This window comes from Meles meles, chromosome 2 (genome assembly GCF_922984935.1).
Source record: "Meles meles chromosome 2, mMelMel3.1 paternal haplotype, whole genome shotgun sequence".
Lineage (NCBI taxonomy): Eukaryota > Metazoa > Chordata > Mammalia > Carnivora > Mustelidae > Meles > Meles meles.
The window spans coordinates 56,271,958-56,290,807 of record NC_060067.1 but is presented as its reverse complement, the minus strand read 5'-3'; the positions used below and the strand labels follow the sequence as shown (position 1 = coordinate 56,290,807).

At 44.8% G+C, this 18,850-nt stretch overlaps 2 protein-coding genes across 5 annotated transcripts in view; one reads left to right on the top strand and one right to left on the bottom strand.

Annotated features, from left to right (window-relative positions):
* The first annotated feature begins 379 nt into the window (after positions 1–379).
* On the top strand, positions 380–14,425 carry MED28 (mediator complex subunit 28). 3 transcript variants are annotated; one of them, XM_045991719.1, is made up of 5 exons: positions 380–572; positions 2,330–2,396; positions 3,079–3,191; positions 4,432–4,655; positions 14,311–14,425. In XM_045991719.1, exons 1-4 carry the CDS (start codon positions 423–425, stop codon positions 4,627–4,629), a joined length of 528 nt encoding a protein of 175 aa, XP_045847675.1. In that variant the 5' UTR covers positions 380–422; the 3' UTR covers positions 4,630–4,655; positions 14,311–14,425. The 3 variants fall into 3 exon arrangements, with proteins under 3 accessions (XP_045847675.1, XP_045847684.1, XP_045847665.1); XM_045991728.1 differs by lacking the exon at positions 14,311–14,425 and adding an exon at positions 14,139–14,262; XM_045991709.1 differs by lacking the exon at positions 14,311–14,425 and having other exon boundaries at positions 384–572; positions 4,432–5,460.
* Positions 6,225–18,850, bottom strand: part of FAM184B (family with sequence similarity 184 member B) — a 181,459-nt gene continuing 168,833 nt past the window's right edge. For both annotated transcript variants that reach the window (XM_045991695.1, XM_045991685.1), the window contains 6 exons: positions 17,303–17,475; positions 16,320–16,466; positions 14,275–14,392; positions 12,399–12,503; positions 11,160–11,359; positions 6,225–9,695 (listed from right to left, as the gene is read on the bottom strand). In XM_045991695.1, the coding sequence (XP_045847651.1) occupies positions 9,602–9,695; positions 11,160–11,359; positions 12,399–12,503; positions 14,275–14,392; positions 16,320–16,466; positions 17,303–17,475 (837 nt within the window). In that variant the 3' untranslated portion in view covers positions 6,225–9,601. The remainder of the gene's footprint in view (positions 9,696–11,159; positions 11,360–12,398; positions 12,504–14,274; positions 14,393–16,319; positions 16,467–17,302; positions 17,476–18,850) is intronic.

Here is an 18,850-nt window from a genome sequence, read left to right as displayed (position 1 = left end):
GTAAGGGCTCAATTACTGTGGAATGAATGGGTGCCTCCCTCCTACCAATCGCTAACCTGAGCCCAGAGAGAGAAAACCTTGGCCAAAGTCACTCCAAATCTCAAGTGCAAAGGCGGGACTTGGCACAGGAGTATGCTGACTCCGGGGAAAGGGCTAGTTCCACCGTAGCTACTGATTCTCCACTCCCCACAACTGCGTCAAATCCTGTTAGAACCTTTAATTCTTAAATTAGGAAAAGAAAAAGAAAAGCCTGGCCGCCTACCCGCAGAGAAGGAGAAAGCAAGGGTTATCGAGCCTGCGGTTTCCCTGGAGCCCCAAGGACGCCCGCGGAGGCCCTCAATGTCACATGACTAGGGCTGTCACGTGAGCCGCGCGCGCCGGCCTGCGCAGCCGCACGGTGCCTCCTCCGCGCCATTCCAGAAATGGCGGCTCCACTGGGAGGTATGTTCTCTGGGCAGCCACCTGGACACCCCGGGGACTCCAGGGGCCAACCTTCGCTTCTTCAGGCCGCGCCAGGCCCTCCGAGAACTTCTAACAGCACCTTGGTGGATGAGTTGGAGTCTTCTTTTGAGGTAAGATGAGACTGGGGCGTCCGTGTTCCCAGCCTGCCTTCTTTCCTGAAACATAAGCTGCGCCTGGGCAGTTGTCTCTCTCAGCGATACCCACATCAGGCTTACGAATAGGGGAACAGGCTCAGAGAACGGAAGTCACTTGCTTTAGTTTCCACGTTGAGTGGTGACCGTCATTCTGCTCAGGTCCGCTGGCACAGATGTAAACTTTATGTTTCTGGAAGCACGTGGACTTGAAGTTTGCCCATCCCCAGCCTCGGGACCCGTCTGGGTTCTCAGTCAGTTGTACCTGTTCCATCCTTTTTTGAGCCCTGAGTGCTCTTCCCCTCACTCCTGCGTGTTTAATACTGGTTCATCTAGGACAGGTAACGTCACACTGCTACGTCCTGTGTTCTTTCCGGTGGGCTCCACCCTCAAATGGCTCCGAACTAAGGAACTCTTGGAGATGAGATGGACTTATGTGAAGGTTGCTGTGTGAAATTTGGTACTAGAGGGGAAAGACGGGAAGCTGGAGAGAGTGAGGGAGGCAGGGATGACCCAGATTCTGAGTTCTACCCAAGAAGTTAACTGCTCTAGCAAGGGAAATGGGGAGTGGTAGACAAAGGAGAGGTAAAAATAGATGCTTAAAAATAAGATGGCTTTCAGTGGTCTCTAGAGTGGAAGATGAGCCATTATTGTGTGGAAATAAAATAACTTTAATTGCAGCTACTGTTCCACATTTTAAGTCCTAGTCGTGTGAGTTTTATACTGTGTATAATAGCAGAATAGAGCGTGAATATCGGTTGTTAATGAATGTGTTATTGGGGCTGCATGGGAAAAATGCTTTTACCTGGGACTGTACATTAAGAAACTTGGAAGTAACTGATTAAAAGACATCGAAATTTATCTGGGAGGAGGATGAGATATGCCTTTGTAGTGGTGCCAAGCCATAAAGGAGAGGGTTTGGTAAGCTTTAGAGCAGCATTTAGCGTTGAGGTGAGGTGGCTGTCAGTCATAAGTGCTTGCTGAAGGACTGGCCTTGTAGAAGTCTTGGCCAGAGCAGACACCAGTGCCCTAATGCTTAAAACCCTTTAGTGGCTACCTGGCAATCTTGAGATAAAGCCAGGAGGTTTACTGTAGTATTCCTAGGTCAGCATATTCAGCTCTCAGCTCCATTGCAGTTTCCTCTTACTCTGACCACAGAAGACTTTTTCTCCATGTGCTGTTTGTGTTCTCTCTGGGTTTCCAGGTTCCCTCTTCCAAATTGTGTATCACTTCCTCAAGTGGATGTGCCCCTGGTGCCTTTTGTAGGATTTGCCACTAAACCAGGCCCATAAAGTCAGAGGCAATCTATCTCTCATTCCTCCATCAGTGCTAATACAGTGGTATCACATAGCAAGTGCTTGATGAATATTTGTCAAACAGTGAAGAAACCTGTTGTGTGTCAGTCCTGGTGTAGAATGGGACTTCAAGGAAGGGGGTGAGTGGCAGGAGTTGGGACCAGGTGGTGGTGTTAGCAAATATCAGCAGCCTCGTTTGCAGGTCTCCCTCTGAGGGTCTGATGGACTCAGTGTACCAAGTTTCTTCATCAGCTGTAGTATATCTTGTCAGCTGATGTGCAAACCCGGACTCTATCAGCTCATTGAATGACTTTCAAGAGAAGTTATTTCTTACTCTGAAGTAAGATTTTTGACATGTGAATGACATATATTCTTAAATATATATATATATTATTTATATATTATATATTCTTATATATATATTTTTTTGGGGTCACACAGGCTTGCTTTGCTTCTCTTGTGAGTCAGGACTATGTCAATGGCACGGATCAGGAAGAAATTAGAACTGGTAAGAATTTACTCTCTGTAGACTATGTTCTTACCTTCAGCAAGATTCCTAATTACTGAATTTATACTCAATGTGTTTCAGTTCTATTTGTATCGTAAAAGAACTTTTCCAGGGAATAAGATTTATGCAGTAATTTCTGTATACTGCTGGTTCTTTGTTCAGTTTATTAATTGACATGTCACTCATAATGAACCACTTAAAATGAGCTTTCTTTCCATTTTGGTATAGGTCAGTGACAACCAACAATGCATACTGCGTTTTTCAAAAAACTTAAGTTTTGATTATTTTTTGAAGGTGTTACACAGAAAAGTCTCTTGTGCTTCCCTGACTTAACCGAAGCTCTGCCTCAGAGGCAACCAGTGTTTTTGACTTTTTTGGTACCATATTTTACATGTTACATTTTAAGTAGAAGTCATGATGTTAATTGCTGGATCTCTGGATTATCTCTCTTCAGAAGAACTTTTGTGTTGTACTGAGGTATCATTCAACTCATAAAAGCACAAATTATGTGCTATTTAATGTTGGTTAATACATAGGGGAGTCAATATCACTGCTGTGACCAGAATTAAAATTCCAGATTACATCTGTGAGAAGGTGCCATTTTGATATTTTGACTGTTCATTTATGAGGGAGATAGACATGTCTAGGGTTTTTCTTACTATTTTGGCCTTTTTCTCATAAGGTGTTGATCAGTGTATACAGAAATTTCTGGATATTGCAAGACAGACGGAATGTTTTTTCCTACAGAAAAGATTGCAGTTATCTGTCCAGAAACCAGAGCAAGTTATCAAAGAGGTATGAACTCACATTTCTCCTTAACTTTTAGGGAAAACACATGTTGTCAGGATTCCATCTGTGCTTTAAATTAGATATATATTCTTTTCCCATGAGTTATCGTAGGGCTTTGTAGATTGAATACAAATGTTGCTAGTTGTCAGTGTTGATGACAAGCTGGGCAGGTAGTGAAGCCAGGGGGTCGTGGAGGAAAGATGGACTCAAACAGAGCAGTTTAATTTGCTGGCTTTCATTAAAGACTTTTCCTTCAGGAAAGGTTCTGCTTGAAAAAGATAGAGAAGCCATTAATGTAGATGACAAGCTCATTTTGGACAGAAACTGGGGTATGTGTATCCCCAGCTGCCTTAGACGCAGGAAGGGCTCAAGTTTCTTCAAGGAATCAAAAATTAAATGTTTTGTCCAGCTTCCTTGAGACTCAGGATTTCATTTATCTCAGTTGTTTGAACGGCGGCATTTGGAAATGTGTTGAGGTTGCCATGATGACTGGGAAGCTTTATTGGCATTTAGTGTATTGGGCCAAAACCAGCCAAATGTATTGTGGAAGGAAGAAGAATCATCTTGCCCAAGAGACCTGCGATGCCCATAATGAGAAACACTAAATTGAAATGCTTGTTTGGGGGACTTTTGAAGTAAGTCCTCCCAGTTAATTAAAAACATTCTTTTTGTTCACTGATACCAGCTGTTGAAAACATGAAGGGTAAGATGATATTTTTAGTTTATCGTGTCAGATCATTTCCTGATTTGAACACTTGAGTAAGAACATAGGTGTGTTTGCGGTCAGGCCTTAATAAAGAATTATAATGCTGGTATTCATTTAAAAAACTTAAATATGAGGTTTTAACACTTTATCCTGACTGATAGAATGGTGGTTTTGGACAGTTGTTCACATATGTTTCAGGTTCTCAGTATTTTAGATCTCAGCTGTAGCCTTTGAATGGAGGTATTGGGTGTCTGGGGACTGGGATGGGAAAGAGACTACCCTTTGGTACTTTAGAATATTGGAACATCTGTATTACTTACTAAATTAAAACGAAAAATAAAAACTCCCAGTGTTAGGCAGGCATCTTCCATTAGAGGAGCTGCTGCAGGTTGTTTATAGATAGTGGAGCCAAGCAGGATAATAGGTGTACAATGGTTTAATTGATCTCTTGTTTTGAATTACTTCTTAGAGCTCTTACCAGATCAGGAACTGTTTTCACTTTTCATGAGCTTACTCTTACTTCGTTGTCTTCGTTTGTAGGATGTCTCAGAACTAAGGAATGAGTTACAGCGGAAAGATGCTCTGGTCCAGAAGCACTTGACAAAACTGAGGCATTGGCAGCAGGTGCTGGAAGACATCAGTGTGCAGCACAAAAAGCCAGCCGAGATCCCTCAGGGCTCCTTGGCCTACCTCGAGCAGGCATCAGCTAATATCCCTGCACCAATGAAGCAGACCTGAGTCAGAGCTGGTCTGAAGGTGATCTGGTGTGTGAGTCAGCCTAAACACAGTCTTGACAGACATCACTTCTTGTGGACATGACATTTTGGAAGGACTCTTTGCCAAAGAATAAGATGATTTTTGTTGATGATCTCACCTAAAATTTTCCCTTTATTTTTATAAGCGTTATTTTTTGAGTACTTTATAAAATGCCTATATAGTTTTGGTAAATCAAGTAAATTTTCCCCTCTGTAGCTAAGTTTAGACTGTTAGTGTGATGCCAATTACAGATTTCCTTTTCATGTTTCTTTTTTCTGTTTGTACTTTTTGTTTTTGTATGACTTAGTCTCTTCATGTTTCCAGTTTTAGATTAGCTTGTATGATCTGATCTAAGAATCAGAAGGTGAGGATTTTGTTTGTAGGCCTTTATGACAATTATCCCTCAGTAGTTGTGCAGAAAAATAGGTAAATTTGCATGTTTTCAAGATTTTAAATTACCTCAAGAAAAAGAATCTAATACAATGATATTTGTAATGCATCTGGAGCTCTTAGAATGAGGATATTTTGTAAATAGGTTAAAAGGATTATAATATCCTAAGTTAGTATAGTAATAATATGGTACGATCCTTACGTTGATGTTGACTTTTATTTGGGCTGACCTTTATATTTTTTTGTGGTGTTTTCCACTTTTTGGAGTGGAGGTGTGTAGTAGGAGCAGTAATAAGCTAAATATTGTTACGTTCTCCAGTGATGAATCACTGTAAGTAAGGGGGCAGACTTTGTTTTCAGTGTGATGCTTGAGGCATATATGTAGTATGAAATGTTAAAGCTTGCTATGATCATCTCTTTTCATTTTGAGTTTGCTTGTGTCCTTCTTGTTTCTGGTTTTTTGTAGCTGAATTTTCCACTAAAGATGGTTCTTGCTAATGAGTGACACTGATACCAAGGGACTGAGGCCCTTGGGTGGGGAGTGGGCTGTAGGATGACCCTCAGCAAACTCCCCATCCTCAAAAATTATGGGAGCCTCAGCATTTGGGAAGACATTTTACCCTCTTGTTGGTTACAGAGGGCAATGAGATTCGCTATTGAGCTGCCTTTGAGAAGTACAGAAGGGCATTGAGTGTGGTGCTCCTTAGGTGAGATTTTCCTTTCTCTGTGTTTACAGTCTCTTATTAGATGACACCTCTTAACTGAATACAAATGCTCTATTTTCTAAACAGGTAGTACTTCTACACCCTGTATCCTGACTTGTTTTGATTCCTTCAGTCTTGAAGGTTCCTCCCTCCATAAGGTTGATATCCATCCATTCATGGTTGTTTGGCTTGGATGCCACCTGGTCCCTGAAGCCTCTGCATGCCCTCTCTGCTGCACCCCACCCAGGGACATGGGACTTCCTCTCTCTTTGCCGACCTTACTTGATTCTCCCTGGGGGTTAGAGATTTATATCCGTTTCTGAGCCCCTCATGAGAAGTCGGCATTGTTCGTCTCAGAATATACACTGACCATTTATTATTTTTTATGCGTAATACTTATTCTTTTTTTTTTTTAAAGATTTTATTTATTTACCTGACAGAGAGAGAGATCACAAGGAGACAGAGAGGCAGAGCAGAGAGAGGGGGGAAGCAGGCCCCCCGCCGAGCAGAGAGCCCGATGCGGGACTCGATCCCAGGACCCCGGGATCATGACCTGAGCCGAAGGCAGAGGCTTAACCCACTGAGCCACCCAGGCGCCCCCATAATACTTATTCTTGTCTGTGCATGTGTCTGGGGTATCCAGCTGGGGCCAACCCCTCAGTGTAGATTAAACAAAGCTTTTAAAAGTTGTTTTTACTTTTGTTCTACGACCTCAAGGTTGTTAATCTGGCCAGCCTCATCCTTGCAGAATCCAGATGGATCCTGGAGAATGAGTATAAAGACCAAGTAACCTCAAGTGCAACCACTGTGTTGACTGTTACATCGATGCTAGAGCAGCTGATACTCAGCTCAGAGCAGCTCAGGTACACGATAGCAGCCATTGCTTGGGCGAGTTCATTCTTTTCCACCCTAATTAAGAAACCCTTTACAGCAATCTTCCTTTACAGTTTTGCTCTAGCAGTGTTAGCCCTTCCTCCTGTCATAATAGGGCCTACCTGTTGCGGCCAGCGCGACAACACAACCAGGAACGAGAGGTTAAGAGGATGATGAAAAGAGGTTAAAGAGACAAAGAGATGGGGGCAGGAGGGACACAGAGGAGAATGTCCAACAGGGCCAAGTTTGAGATTGTAAAGCCATTATATAGTGTACAGAAACAATTACAAGGAAGTTTCTTTCTTGACTGATTGTAAAGGAAATTACTACATGTACATGCTAGCCCTCCAGGCCTCCCCTTGTCCTGTTTCCCATGCCCTAGCAACAGACCCTCTAACGCCAGTGATCTTTGTTTTTAAGTAATCTATTAACCAGGTACACCATCTTCTAAGTAACTCATGATCTTACAGTGGTATGATTTATGGTCCATGCAAGAACAGTACAAACCCACAATAGCTTAGTAGCCTAGCCAAAGACATGCAGGCAGCCAGGTCGGTGAGTCTTGGAATCCATAGCTCAGGCCCCTTCTCAAGCGTACTCTACTTTTACACCCACAAGGTTATTAACCCTTGAGCTTCAAGGAGGCGCGAGTTAGGGCCTGGTTTGGTCTCCTGACTCCAGCTCAGTCCATGGCTGCCTACACCTACCAAGATTTATCACCAAATCTTGCTGATTCTCCCCCGGACTCAATCCTGAATCAGTTCATTTCTCTTCATCTCCACTGTTCTCCCCAAGCCATCACTGTCAGGTCTGGACCACTCACTCTTGAGAGACTGATGGAATCAGATTATGTACACAAAAACTGACTGTTCTTCTCTCAGATTGAGTTTCTTTGTCAGTGTTTTCTAGGGTATGGAGAGGTAGGATTTTAGTCACTGCTGGTGAAGGTGTAAACTTGATAGAAACTTTCTGGATGATAATCTTGATATGTCACAGAAAGCTTAAGCATGTATCCTTTGATGCTTTACTTCACTCCACTCAAGGAATCTGTCCTAAAGAAATAAATGGTAGAAGCATGCACAGATTTAGTTAACCAAGATGTAATCATTGCAGGATGGATCTAGAAATTTAACCATCTTTCACTCAGCTGCACCAAGAAAGAAGTCAGATGTAGATTCTCAATAAAACTCTGTCCCTGCAGCTTGTAGCCTGCTGAATTAATTAAAGGATAGTTGTATAAGGTGCCGTCTGCTTTGCTAGTCATCAGGAGTTGCAGTGTTGGAAAAATATTTCAATAAACAGAGCTGTCTGTACATAGTTTTTAAAACACAAAATGGAAGCATGATCTTACAGTGCTCACCTTAAGCAGGAAACAAGATAACTAAAAAAAATGTGATATTGGGGCCGCTGGGTGGCTCATTTGGTTAAGCATCTGCCTTCAGCTCAGGTTATGAACTTGGTCCTGGGATTGAACCCTGAGTTGGGCTCCTTGCTCAGTGGAGATGCTGCTTTTCCCTCTCCCTCTGTGCCACCCCCAACCTGTGGTCTCTCACACTCTCTCCCTCTCTCTCAAATAAATAAAATCATTAAAGAAAAAGTGACACTGAAAATAACACGGTATATTATATGTCTGGGAACAAGTATTGTCATTTAAGGAATTATAGGGCCACATGTTTTGATTAGATAGTGATTTTACCTTTATTAAATTGTGAGTTGTAATTGAATTTCTCTCAGAATGACATATGGAAGCAGCTACTTTTTATTTGAAGATGATCTAATTGAGGTTAATGTGAAGTCCTATTTCCACGCTCCATCTTCATCTAATTTCACCTTTCTTTGGGAAAACAATACAAGTCACAGCCATTTTTATTGCCCAGTTGTTTGAAGTTTTATTCAAAGAGCAAAGGTTTGACAGTGCATAGAATAAACAACTGTTTATGGCCACCTGTGGCCAGCACCAAAGGACTGAGAACATATTTTGCCCAAATGTATTGAGTCTTGTCAAATCGCACTTCTCTGTCAGAAGGTGAGACAATTCAGGGTGGACTGACAGGTCAGCACCGTGAATGGCCAGTCCTGAGTCCCTTTAATGTACTGAGCTTCCATGCAATGGAGAAGCAATGCACCATGAGGCAAAGGGCCCAAACCCAAAGACCACAAGTTCAGTAGGTCTTTGACTTCACAGAATACTCTAGAAACCTTGACAAGTGACCAGATTGAAACTACAGTCAATTGAAACTGAGATGTGTGATGGGGCAAGGCTCAGTTATTCACGGAAAAATTCTGGCAGTGGTTAATTCCAATTCATGATTGGTATCATTCCCCATGATATTTTGCTTAATTCTTGTAAAGCCCCTTTTGAGGTAGGTGTTATTCCCTCTGTAGTCTATTGTAGTCTTCATGTCCTGGAGCTGTGAAGTCAAAGCATTCAATCCAGGTATGCCAGGGTTGGCTATAGTCCACACCTAGTTTTGCCTCATTTTGTTTTTTTAATTGGCTTTCATGAGTATCTTGAACTTTATTCTTCTTCCTACTGAGGTTGAATGTGCATTTTGGAATTGTGTCATTTACATAGAAATACTTTTTAAGTGGAGATGACTAGCATTCTAAGGAAAAATGAAACCACTTTTAGAGTAGACCATGGAAATCACAAAGCCTGATATTCCATAAAGTGGAATGAAACCTTCTGGGTACTAGAAATACAATGTGAATGTTATCAGCAACATTAATATTTTCCTAGGGTACCTTTTGATAACACTTTTTGGGACTTGGGGGGTTACCTTAATGGCAAGAATTTTTTTTAAGTACTAGTGTCACAATGAAATAGTATGAAATGTTAAGGCCAAAATTTGTTTTGGCTAATATATATAAACCATATCACAAGCAAGTTATTTGGTTGGTTGGTTGTTTAGTTCATTCCTTCAATCAGATGCTTTAAAAGAAATGTTTTTCAAATGTCCTCTTTCTGATGGATCCCAAGAACCAGTTCAGAAAGAAAAATACTTGGTAAACCATTCCTGGTGGGCAGAGCTCTGTTTCTGCTGGACTTCTTTGGGTTGGGCTGTTTCACCATCTTGTGTCCTAGAAACATGCCAACAAACAAAAAGCTTTCTTAGGTGGTTTTGAAAATTATTCAGCAAACACCTTAATACCCCGCTATCTTTAAGGGAAAGAAAGCTGCTTCATTACTCTTGGAAAGACAGTACAGTGTAACTGGCCGACATTGATAGCTGGAAGCAAGTTGTGAAAGGTGGGGGTGGGGAGGGAACATCCAATTCCCATTTTGAAAACACGGTCTCCAGTTTTACTTTAGACTAATGAGGCATATTTATTTCAGGCACAAACTATAAACCTCATAAAAAAGGGAATTAAATAGTTAATCATCACAGCCTTACAATGTATGGCTTCTCTAAAAGCAAACTAATGTGTTCTAGCATCTCAATAAGACAGTGGAATTAGCCTAATTGCAGAGAGACAGTAAGCCAGAAAGTACGATGTTATCCCTGCCTGAATGGTCTCTGTCTGCATTTGTGAAGCTTTACACACAGGTGTGTGCTACTGAGATGAAACCAGAGTCAGAAGCTGGCTCTAGCAGTTTGAGAGGGCTGTGCTTAGGGGTCCAGGACTCAGTTACCCCAGCTGTGAAACAAAAGGGCTGGACTCATTGGTGACTGCCAGAGGCTCTGTCCAGCTCGATATTCATAAAGGGCTGTGCCTCCCCATGTGTCCATGTAGCCACGGGGTTGCGGGTCTTTGGAAAAGGAACTTTTTAGAAGGAGCCCTTTCTGAAATGCAAAATTGAAAGCCCAGAATGTAAAATTTTGCCTCTGAATGGAAGACTGGATAGGAGGGAGAACTAATAAAGGGAAAACTCACATTCCCGAAAGAAACATGTTGCAAGGGTTTCTGAGAAAGTAAGATAGTATCTGAGAACATCATGAATGAGCTCCCAAACCCATAGATTAAGAGGTCTTACAACTTTAAGATGATACAGTAAATCTTGAGAAATAACCTTAATAATAATAGTGGAAATATACTTTCTGTACCAGGTCTTGTGCTAAGCATGTCCCACAGATTCATTCCTTTAGTCCCACATCAGTTTGATGAGGGAGATGCTATACTGTCTTCATTTTAGAGGTAAGGTAATGGAGATCCAGCGAGGTCAAGTAATCTGCCCAAGGCCACCTAGCTAAGAACAAGAAGGATCAGAATTTGAATCCAGATCTCAGGGCCAGATGATGAGAGTCCCTCTTCTGTGTCAGCCACAGTGACATGGCCAGCTGAGTGTCCCTTATCTAATCCATGGAAAAAGGTTTTCTGGAATTTGGTACCAAGCATAGTACCTCTTCTAAAGAATGACATACTTCCTTCCTCTTATACAACCCTTTGACTTGATTGTAATTTGTCCAAGACAGGGCTTGTTTTGCCATTCTTTATATCTGCCTAAATACTGGGTTATTTAAGAGGTGCCAGAAAGGAATCCAAATTCCCCTCCTATTAATGGAAACTGGAAATCACAGCTTCCCCTTCCGCCCCAGCCCTTACCTTGTGGCAGTTTTCACATCTAGAGACTGGGGAGGTTTGTAAGGCTGACTAGAGCCAGGGCTTGGATCCAAGCTGGGTGATTTAGTTATCGGAGGAGCATTGATCCTGGAGCTCAGATCACCACTCAGAAAGTTCTTTGCGTAGGAGGCGAGGTTTGGCACACTGACCACTCGGCTGGGCACTTCCTCCATCTTCTTTTTCTGTTTGTATTAGAAGGAAGGCTTTTTAGTGCTACCCCAAAGAGGCATTATTGTAAAAGCAAAAAGGCCCACCCAGCCAAAACTATATGGAAGAGGAGGCAATAATTTTATTTGTATACTTACATGTTTGTTTATTGTTTTTTTTTTTAAGATTTCATTTACTTGGGGGAGAGAGAGTGCGTGAGAGAGCATAAGCAGGGTGAAGGACAGAGGGAGAAGCAGACTTCCTGCTGAGCAGGGAGCCTGACACAAGCTCAATCCTAGGACCCTGGGATCATGACCTGAGCCGAAGGCAGATATTCAACCGACTAAGCCACCCAGGCATCCCTTACATGTTATTTTTTAAAGCATTTTTTCCTCCAGTCTACTTTATGTTTTAAGAAACACATAGGTTTACAATTTCTTATCAGAAACTTCTGGGGATAGATGTGTTTTATAATTAAAAAAAAAATGTTTTAGGCTTTAGAAGGCCATCTAAAACCACTAGCAGGGACCGGGCCCATTGTCGTCAAATGTGTTAATATTTCTGGAGTGAAACTTAGATCTTGTTGCACTGAGGGGCATATATAAAAATTATAAATGAGCCCACATCAGGTTTATTGTCCTTTGAACTATTAAAAAATATTTTTTAGCACTTTTAAGATTTCGTGATAGCAGATCAGAGACTTGGATGTGAACATTTTCAATATAACAACTTGCAAAAACATACAGGGATAAAAAATTAAAGTGGGAGATGCCTGCTCTTTACTCTCCTCCCTATCACCCAGATATAACCATTATTAACAGTGACATGTTTATTTATAGGGAGTTTGGAGAATACAAAAACCCATAAAAAATTAAAAAATTATAAGTACACATAATCCACCTAGCCAGATACAAATACTGTTTGCTACTAATTTGGACTATTTCCTGTGAGTCTTACTTTTAGCGGATATCCCTCTGAATGTATGCCAGCCCACTGACAAATAAGCTACAGTTACCTTTAGGAAAACAAAACCAGCAGAATTGTGTGATGCTTGAAACTAGGAAACCAATTTACCTTCATAGAAGGGGTCAAATATCCTGGGTGAGGATTGAAAGAGAAGGACCGATTCCGATGGGACATGGTGCTGGGGAAGGCTGCATAGTGAAATCTTCTCTCCTCCTGGAAAAACAATACAACTGAATCTACATGAGCCTAACTATACAGCACTGGATCTGACTTGAAGGAAAATGGCAGTGTGAGGGCAGATCACAGCACAAGGAGAAGAAAGCCCAGGGGAGGGAAGGGGAGGTCAGCAGGGGTCACCGGGGATCAAGCTGCTGTCCAGGGAAGCTTTGAGAAAGCAACTTTACTCCTGTGGCCTTTGAGCCCTAGCTTCTCTTGTATAGGAAAGAGCAAGCTTATTTGAAACACTATACATATATATTTGTCCAGGTACTCTTAGCATCTGAAAAGAATCTACTGCAGAAAGTTAGTAAGAAAGAAAACTCCAGCTATAACACCATATGGCCATTGTTTATGTGTATCATTATCCACTTTTTTCTTTTCTGCTGTATTATTTTTAAAGATTTTATTTATTTGACAGACAGAGATCACAAGTAGGCAGAGAGGCAGGCAGAGAGAGAGGAAGGGAAGCAGGCTCCCTGCCAAGCAGAGAGCCATATGTGGGGCTCAATCCCAGAACCCTGGGATCATGACCTGAGCCAAAGGCAGAGGCTTTAACCTACTGAGCCACCCAGGCGCCCCATGCTGTATTATTTTTAAAGCAAATTCCAGTCATTGTATATTTTCATCTGTAAAAACATCAATATGTATCTCTAAGAGATTAGGATTCTTAAAAAACAAATAAACATACCAAAAACTTAACCACAATACTTCTGTCACATTTAGCAAACAAGCTATTCCTTAATATCTAATTTTCAAGTAGTGGTGAAATTTTCCTGATGGTCTCATCAGTGTACTAATATGATGGGCATGGTCAGGGATGGGAGTGGGAGTGAGATTTGAGAGACATGGCTGTACTTGTGGGAGGACCTGAGGCCACCATAAGATGTAGATATTACTTGGAGAACATGGGAAGTGCTGAATGGAGCTGTGCTATCATGTGATATATTTTCCTAAGATTGCTCTGGTTCATGTGGGGGAGGTTCGAGTGGGAGACCAGTGGTTCTCCACTGTGTGTGAGAGGGGCTTGGACTAAAGTGGTGGAGGCAGAGATGGGGTGGGGGGAAGTGGCTGGACTGATGTCCCCCATAGTGGGCTACACTGACAGGAGTGAGTCAAGACCCACGGTCTCCAGGACTGAATGTAAGCCAGGAGAAGCGTCCTAGCCAGTTCGGCTGTGGTGATACAGCTCTCAACCAGAGCAGAGAGCAGGGAGACGTGGGTTAGTGCCTAAAGGAATGGATGAAGCTATCAGGAGACAGGGATATGAGGTGGGTGGGTTGTGACAGGGCAGGAGTGGATGGAGGAAGGGGCATTCTAAAGAAACAGCCTTAGGCTTTGGTGGCTGTTGGATACAGAACCAGAGGGAGAAAACTAAGTCCAGGGGGTGGCTTGCTAACTGCAAAACAGCTAGTCATTTTTGTAAAAGGAAGATCAATAAACAATAATTGGCTTGATTTACTAAAATTCAGAAGGCAAGCCAGTCTAGATTTTTCCAATTCTGTAGGCTAAAAAAAAAAAAAACAAAACCAATGTCAGGTAGATATTGTGGGACTTGAGTGTTTTTTCTGTATCTATTTTCCTGTATTTTTTTTTTCAGGTGTATGTTTTTTTGTTTGTTTTGTTTTTTAGATCATAGACAAAAAGAATCAAGGATCTTCTGGAGGGGATTTTAGGGTTATCAGGATTGAAATCAAAGGGCCGGGAGCAAAGTGAATGGCTCTCCTGGAGAACTCTGCAGAGCCCCTGGTTGCCCAGACAGCCTTACCATGAGCTGCTTGATGATCTCCTCTCTCTCCTTCAGGCGGGTCTGCAGACGGCCTATGAGCTGAACATCCTCTGGCTTGGACGCCCCCTTCCCTGTCTTCTCTCCGGAATCTTTCAGTCTGTTTGGAGCAGGCATGCAGTTAGTCTCCTTACTGTCATTACCCAACAACAAACAGGTGGGCGTGGTAGGGATGTTGCTGTGAGCTTAACCTGGCCAGCTAATCTCTCTATTCACGAAAAGGGAAACTGAGGCTCTAGGCGCTTGCCCAGGGCCACCCACTGAGTTGACTGCAGAGCTCCAGGGGGAGACCAGGACCCCAACTCCCAGTCTGACCTTCCCCGGAGACTGCGGGGCCAAGGAACCAAAAGACTGTGTGTGATGCACACGCTGCTCTCAGTGAAGCTTCAAGAACCAGGGATGTCACTGGACAAAGGCCTCAGCAAAATAATGCCCCCTAATTCCCCGTCAAATGCCCACCCCCTCCGCCGCTGCTGCCGCAGTTGGGCTAATGCCGACGTGGCTCTGGCATCTGCTGGCCGATACAGAATGCGGCATGCGCCATTCTCCGGCGGAGCAGCGGGGCAGCTGGAACAGAGCAGCTAGCCCTTTGAACACGAAGCTGGAGAGAAATAACTCTGTGCATGGTGGGGGGAGGGTTATGGCTGTCTGTAGCTGATAAGAGGCCAGGACTATAGGGCGAGACGACTTGGGATCTAATTCTTATTCTGTCTTTTTCTAGCTATGTGACCCTGTCCATAGCCTTTCCCTGTGACCTTTGGTTCTCTCGCCTTTAAAATGGGCACGAAACAGGGTGGTTGTGAGGATTTCGTGAGATATTGGAAGCCTGGCATGTGGTAAGTGCCCACTAGGTGGTAGCTCATAAAACCTTCCACTCTGGATTTCTTATGATTTGCTTTGTATTGGAGACAGTGGAGAACATTTTTTAAAGAGCGTGAACTAAGGGTCAGACTGGTGACATTTAGATTCACTCAGTGCTGCTTGACTTTAGACAAGTGGCTTCACCTGTCACCTTCCAATTGGTCTCTCTACTGCTAATCCTGACTACCCCCCTCTCTTCTCCCAGCAGCCAGAATGACCCCATTAAAAAATAAATCAGACCATGTCACTCCTGCTCAAAGTCTTGTGATGGCTTCCCAGTGAATTCTGAACACATCCAAACTCCTTCCTGTTTAGTGCAGGGTCTTCTTCATCCATTCCAGGTACTCCACCAACCTCAATTCCTACCACTCACCCTCTCACTTATTCCTGACTGTTAAGGCACGTGAAGCAGGCCCCAGGGCCATTGCACTTGCTGTTGTCTCTGCTGGGAATGCTCTTCCTCTAAATTTTTCTCTCAGTCCCCCCACCTGCTTGTGCTTAAGTGTCACCTCCTTAGAGAGGCCTTCCTGGCCTTCCACTGCCACTCCCTAGACACAGATCCCGTTTTTCTTCCAGAACTTTCTCTAATATGAATCAAATGTTTATTTGCTTCTTTCTTGTCTGAATCCCCATCTAGAATTTGTGAGCTCTATAAGACCATAGTCTTTGTTCGGTTCCCAGCCTAAAATAGGGCAGGGCACACAGTAGGCTCTTAATAAACATCTGTTGAATAAATCAGTGAATGCATCCGAACATGCACAAGGCCCCTTGGTTCCTTTATCTGTTATCTGTCTGGGGGAGTAAAAGTTTCCATCCTGAAGGACTGCTGTAAAGATTCAATGAGATGAGGCATGTGAGAAGGGGCAAATGGTATAAAAAAGTAGCCTTGATCCTTCTGATTTCTTCCCAGTGTGAGGGTCAAACCAAGTCCACGAGGCAGTGCTCATTCCTCACAAAGTCCCAGTGCTCTGCACACAGAGAATGCAGGCTCCCAAAGTGAGGGGGACCAGCTCTCCACATGCACCCAGGGCTGAGGTGCTTCCTGGAACTAGGGACTTGTAGTTTCAAAACTGGGAGAGTCCCAGGCACACTAGGATGAGCTGGTCACCCTAATAAAATGTACATTGACTACCCCCTCACAACCTGGGGCCGCAGACCTCACTTACTCAGTTTCCAGGGCAGCCAGCCGGGACTGGAGCCGGGCTTGAGCGCTGCTGAAATCTGCCACCATGGCCTGCATTTCCTTCCGGTGTTCCTGGCGTAGCTTCTCCACCTCCCGGGCCCGCTGGGCTTGCTGATCCTCCTCTAGCAGCCTGCAGGTGAGTGGGAGCTCAGCTAGGCTGGCCCGGGCTCTGGGGACTGAACCTCATGGGCACTGGGGATTCTCCACCCTCCACGGGGTGGCTGGGTTGGGGAGACAGTCTGGGAGAGTGGTTATATGAATGTGAGGTCAGGACACTGGGAAGAAGACCTGGGCTCTCTGAGTTGTGGGGCCCATGAGAACCCTGCCTGTGGGACCCCTTCTCAGCACCTCCTACCCCAGCATTCCATCTGTAGTTATAAACTTTCCAGCAAGGGGGTGAAAGAGCTGTGAATCCAGAACTGATAGAAGCTATCCAGCTTGGATTAGGTAATAACAGTAACCGCCACGGTTTACCAAGGGCTTCCTCCAGGCCAGAGCCAGTGCAAAATCTTGCTTATCTTTGACCGCACTCCATGACAGCCCTGAAAGCTGGTGGTCTTACCTCCACTTGCAGACGACGGCACCGTCTAGGGGAAGTTAGCTGACTTTCAGGAGCTCACACAGCTAGTTAAAGAGCACCCAGCACCGTTTGAACTATTCCATCGCCCTGTCTCCCTAAGGCTGGTTTTGAAGATGCTTTTGGTATAGTCAGGTCTGACTCCATAAATTCCTTGTTTGTAGGGAAGAAGGATTCCCTTTTCTATTCCAGGGCAAACCCTCTGCAGTGTTGAGACGAAAGCACTAGTACTTTTTCATGGGTCTGGAGTAACATCAGTGACGTGCTAGCATTAGGGAGTCTTTCCTTTGCGGAGATGGTGAGGCGGGGAGCCTTAGATCTCAGAGGCTCGCCGAGGAGCAGTGGTGGGAGCTAGGGCGGGCGGGGAGCTGCGCGACCTGGAGACCCACCTGCGCTGGTCGCGGAGCTGCAGCGCCTCCTGCTGGTGGTGCTCCACCTCGGCCCGCAGCCGCTGCACTGCGTCCTTGAGCTGCGAGTTCTCCTCCCAGAGGGCGCACGCCTCGCTCCGACCCGGCTCGGGGGCGCCCTCCGGAGAGCGGGCCTGGCCCAGGCCGCCCCCGTCCTGGGGAGAAAGGACCCAGGAGAGGTGTTTTCAGCGGGCGCCAAGGCAGACGAGGCACAGAGACCCCAGACGTGCCGTGCAAAGCCGGAACCAGTGCTCCGCCCAGCCTCCTGCTCCGGATTCAGGAACCCGCAGCCAGGCTCCAGGTTTTCCCGCTTTGAGAGCGGGCCACATCCGGCCCTCACGAAGCTTAATAAAATCGGTCAGCCAAGAACGTGACTTAAATCAAAACCAGCCAACCACTCTGCCCGTTTTTCAGACCTCCTTGCCTTCTCTCTGCCCGGAGAGCCCTCCCTACCGAAATAACACTACTTCGGGGAAGAAGCGATCAGCTTTCTCCTCTCTCCCCTCCTTTCTACTCTCTGCCATCACTGAATCCGAATCCTGGCTGTGGAGAGATCACAGGGCAGCGCGCGGTGGTTTCCTCAGCTAGCTCGGGAGCGGTCCCGGGAAGGCACCATCTCCCTTCCAGTTTTCCAGTCCTCTGGCGCCTGCTCCGTGGCTGGCATCCAGTAGGTGCCAAATAAATGCTTGCTAAATGAAATGGCGCCTGAATGCCAGTGGTTCAGATAGAAATTCGAAGATCTATGTCCAAATTCAATGGGATCAGAGTTTACTCCTGTTTAGTGAATGCTAGGGTTTTCAAGGGCACTCAAACGTGCTTGAAGGCTTCTGCATTTGCTCATTTCGCAGGAGGACTGAGCAGCTTGGCACAGGGAGCATCTGTGGGCCATGCCTTACCTCCTGCTTCCTGCCTTGGGGCTTGTGTGTGCATGACACGCATGGGCTCTTGGGCGCCAGGCACTCAGATACGTAAAGCCTAGAGGAGCCTGGTTAAGGTCCTGTGGGACCACCCTTTACTAATGCGAGAGCCTGATGAATAAATGCATCCCTGTCTGTCCCTAGTCGGACAGAGAGGATAATTATTTCACAGAGCTCCTCAGAAGATCCCAGCAGGTGGGATACCACTTACCTGCAGTGGGGGCCAACTTAAGGATGCATCCTTGGATGGGGTACCCATCCCTTCCCTCTTTCGGTTCTGCTGCCTGGGGCTATTCCTCCTTGCTAATATGCCCATATTTCTTCTCTTTTTGAGTTTTCCTCTGGGCCTTGCTGTTCCTCCCAGAGGGTTCGGAACTTCCCTCCAATGAGGTGAAGGTGAAGGAGAGCGCCTGGTGGCAGCCAGGTATCTCATCCACCCAGTGATCCCGGGGGTTCTAGCCACGGCACCCAGGGAGGTTGTCATCATAGATGTCACAATCCCACAATTCCCCTGCCCCCTTCCATACGTATGACTGGCTCCAACAGATCTAGAACACTTACTGGAACACGATCTGTCTTCCCTCTGCTACACTTTACTGACTGGGCAGAGCTC

Bases quoted from the DNA above. Each gene is read 5' to 3' on its own strand.
- MED28 (XM_045991719.1), top strand. From the start codon at position 423: ATGGCGGCTCCACTGGGAGGTATGTTCTCTGGGCAGCCACCTGGACAC. The intron at 2,397-3,078 runs GTAAGAATTTAC...TTTTCTCATAAG, and splicing joins TCAGGAAGAAATTAGAACTG to GTGTTGATCAGTGTATACAG. The intron at 3,192-4,431 runs GTATGAACTCAC...CTTCGTTTGTAG, and splicing joins CAGAGCAAGTTATCAAAGAG to GATGTCTCAGAACTAAGGAA.